General features: G+C 39.7%; 1 protein-coding gene across 1 annotated transcript; it reads left to right on the forward strand.

The window, feature by feature from the left end:
- Positions 1-256: 256 nt before the first annotated feature.
- On the forward strand, positions 257-1594 carry LOC131057168 (1-aminocyclopropane-1-carboxylate oxidase-like). Its single transcript, XM_057991354.2, has 3 exons — positions 257-407; positions 500-735; positions 888-1594. Exons 1-3 carry the CDS (start codon positions 306-308, stop codon positions 1498-1500), a joined length of 951 nt encoding a protein of 316 aa, XP_057847337.2. The 5' UTR covers positions 257-305; the 3' UTR covers positions 1501-1594.
- The last annotated feature ends 244 nt before the right edge of the window (positions 1595-1838 follow it).

The following is a 1838-nucleotide window of genomic DNA, read 5'->3' on the forward strand; positions in this document are numbered from 1 at the left end:
TTTCGCTCGCAGTTGTTAAGATACACGTTTAATTCATTTCACGTTTATATGCAAGACTTATCCGCAGACCAGGCCGATAACGATAAGTCGTCTATCATATTCATTGAATCTGCGGCATCGCAGACCACGTAGGTCGTCTATCGTGTTCGTGTTAATTGCTTAGCTCAGTCACATTCCTTCCTGATGTGCATCTATATAAAGAGCTGCGCGCACCACAGCATTGCATAAAAGTAGTAACCAGTAACCAGCAGCCCGTTTCTTCTACTCCTTTTCAAGAGAACTTGTAGTGCAAATTTATAAGGAAAATGGGCGTTCCAGTGATTGACATGAAAAACATAGACGGAGGAGACAGAGAGGTGATCATGGCTGAAATAGCCAAGGCCTGCGAGAGTACTGGTTTCTTTCAGGTGAAAAACACAACTGATCATATTTTCTCATGTGCAAAACTTACTAATTATAGAGAAAACAGAGTTGAAGTGATTTCGTTTTGTGTTTGCAGCTTTTGAACCATGGCATAGAGCATGAACTCATGGACCGTGTAAAGAAAGTTTGCTCGGAGCATTACAAGCTTAACAGAGAGCAGAGCTTCAATGCCTCTTTGCCTGTAAGGTTGTTGAGCAACGCTCTTGACAGCGATAACGCTGATAAGATCGAGAACGTTGATTGGGAAGATGTTATTCAAATACATGAGATGCAGGAGACCAATTCATGGCCTTCCCAACCCAGTGATTTCAAGTACAACAACTCAACTATTTTGTGCACAATTCAAACGTTTCTATAAATATAGAATAGAAAAAATTAATATGAGCATGATCTATATACAAGCGTTTCTGGTTTCTGGATATCGAAAAACAAAATACTAAGACATTATATTGCATTTTTCTCAGGGAAACTATCCAGGAGTTTCGAAACAAGATATTTTCATTGACAGAAAAGCTGTTGGAAGTAATAAGTTTGAATCTGGGGCTAGAGAAAGAGTACCTGAAAGAGGCATTTGCGGGAGGAGAGAAGCCCTTCTTCGGCACCAAAGTGAGCCATTATCCTCCTTGCCCTAGACCGGACCTCATCAAGGGCATCCGTGCACACACAGATGCAGGTGGCCTCATTCTCTTATACCAAGACGATCAAGTGTCCGGTTTGCAGGTCCTCAATGATGGCACTTGGGTTGACGTGCAACCCATTCCATACGCAATAGTTGTTGACATTGGGGACCAGTTGGAAGCCATCACTAACGGCAAATACACCAGCGCATGGCATCGCATTCTACCCACTAAGAATGGCAACCGTTTCTCAGTGGCATCGTTTTATAATCCCTCATATAATGCCAAGGTCTATCCCGCATCTCAACTTACTGCTCAGACCGGTGATGAATTATCGGTTTATCCAGAGTATCCAGAGTATCTGTTTGGAGACTACATGCAGGTTTACAGCCACCAGAAATATGAAGCCAAAGAGCCACGATTCGAAGCTATGAGGATTGTGAATGTAGAATGCCAATAGAATAGAGCTCTATTTACCTCCTCCTCTCCTATTTCTGTTTCTGTGGCTACTGTCTTCCATCCATTTTGATATTCCTCGTAATGTATTCCATCCATTTAAGGAATCTTTTCATCCATATATATGAATTTTTATCTATATATATCAAAGTGTTGTTTTATATAATTATAAAAGTGTTTCTTATAAAAAGATTCGTATATTGAGTTGTAGTTTGAACTCTTATATTTATCGATGTTTTTCTCTCACATAGAATTATCATAGCTAAGAACTGTGTTAGAACATTAAAATAGAAAGCATTCGTAATAATAATAGAATAGTTAACTCGTATAATCGAACATAAA

The sequence above is a fragment of the Cryptomeria japonica genome, unplaced genomic scaffold, assembly GCF_030272615.1.
Source record: "Cryptomeria japonica unplaced genomic scaffold, Sugi_1.0 HiC_scaffold_366, whole genome shotgun sequence".
In the NCBI taxonomy this organism is placed as follows: domain Eukaryota; kingdom Viridiplantae; phylum Streptophyta; class Pinopsida; order Cupressales; family Cupressaceae; genus Cryptomeria; species Cryptomeria japonica.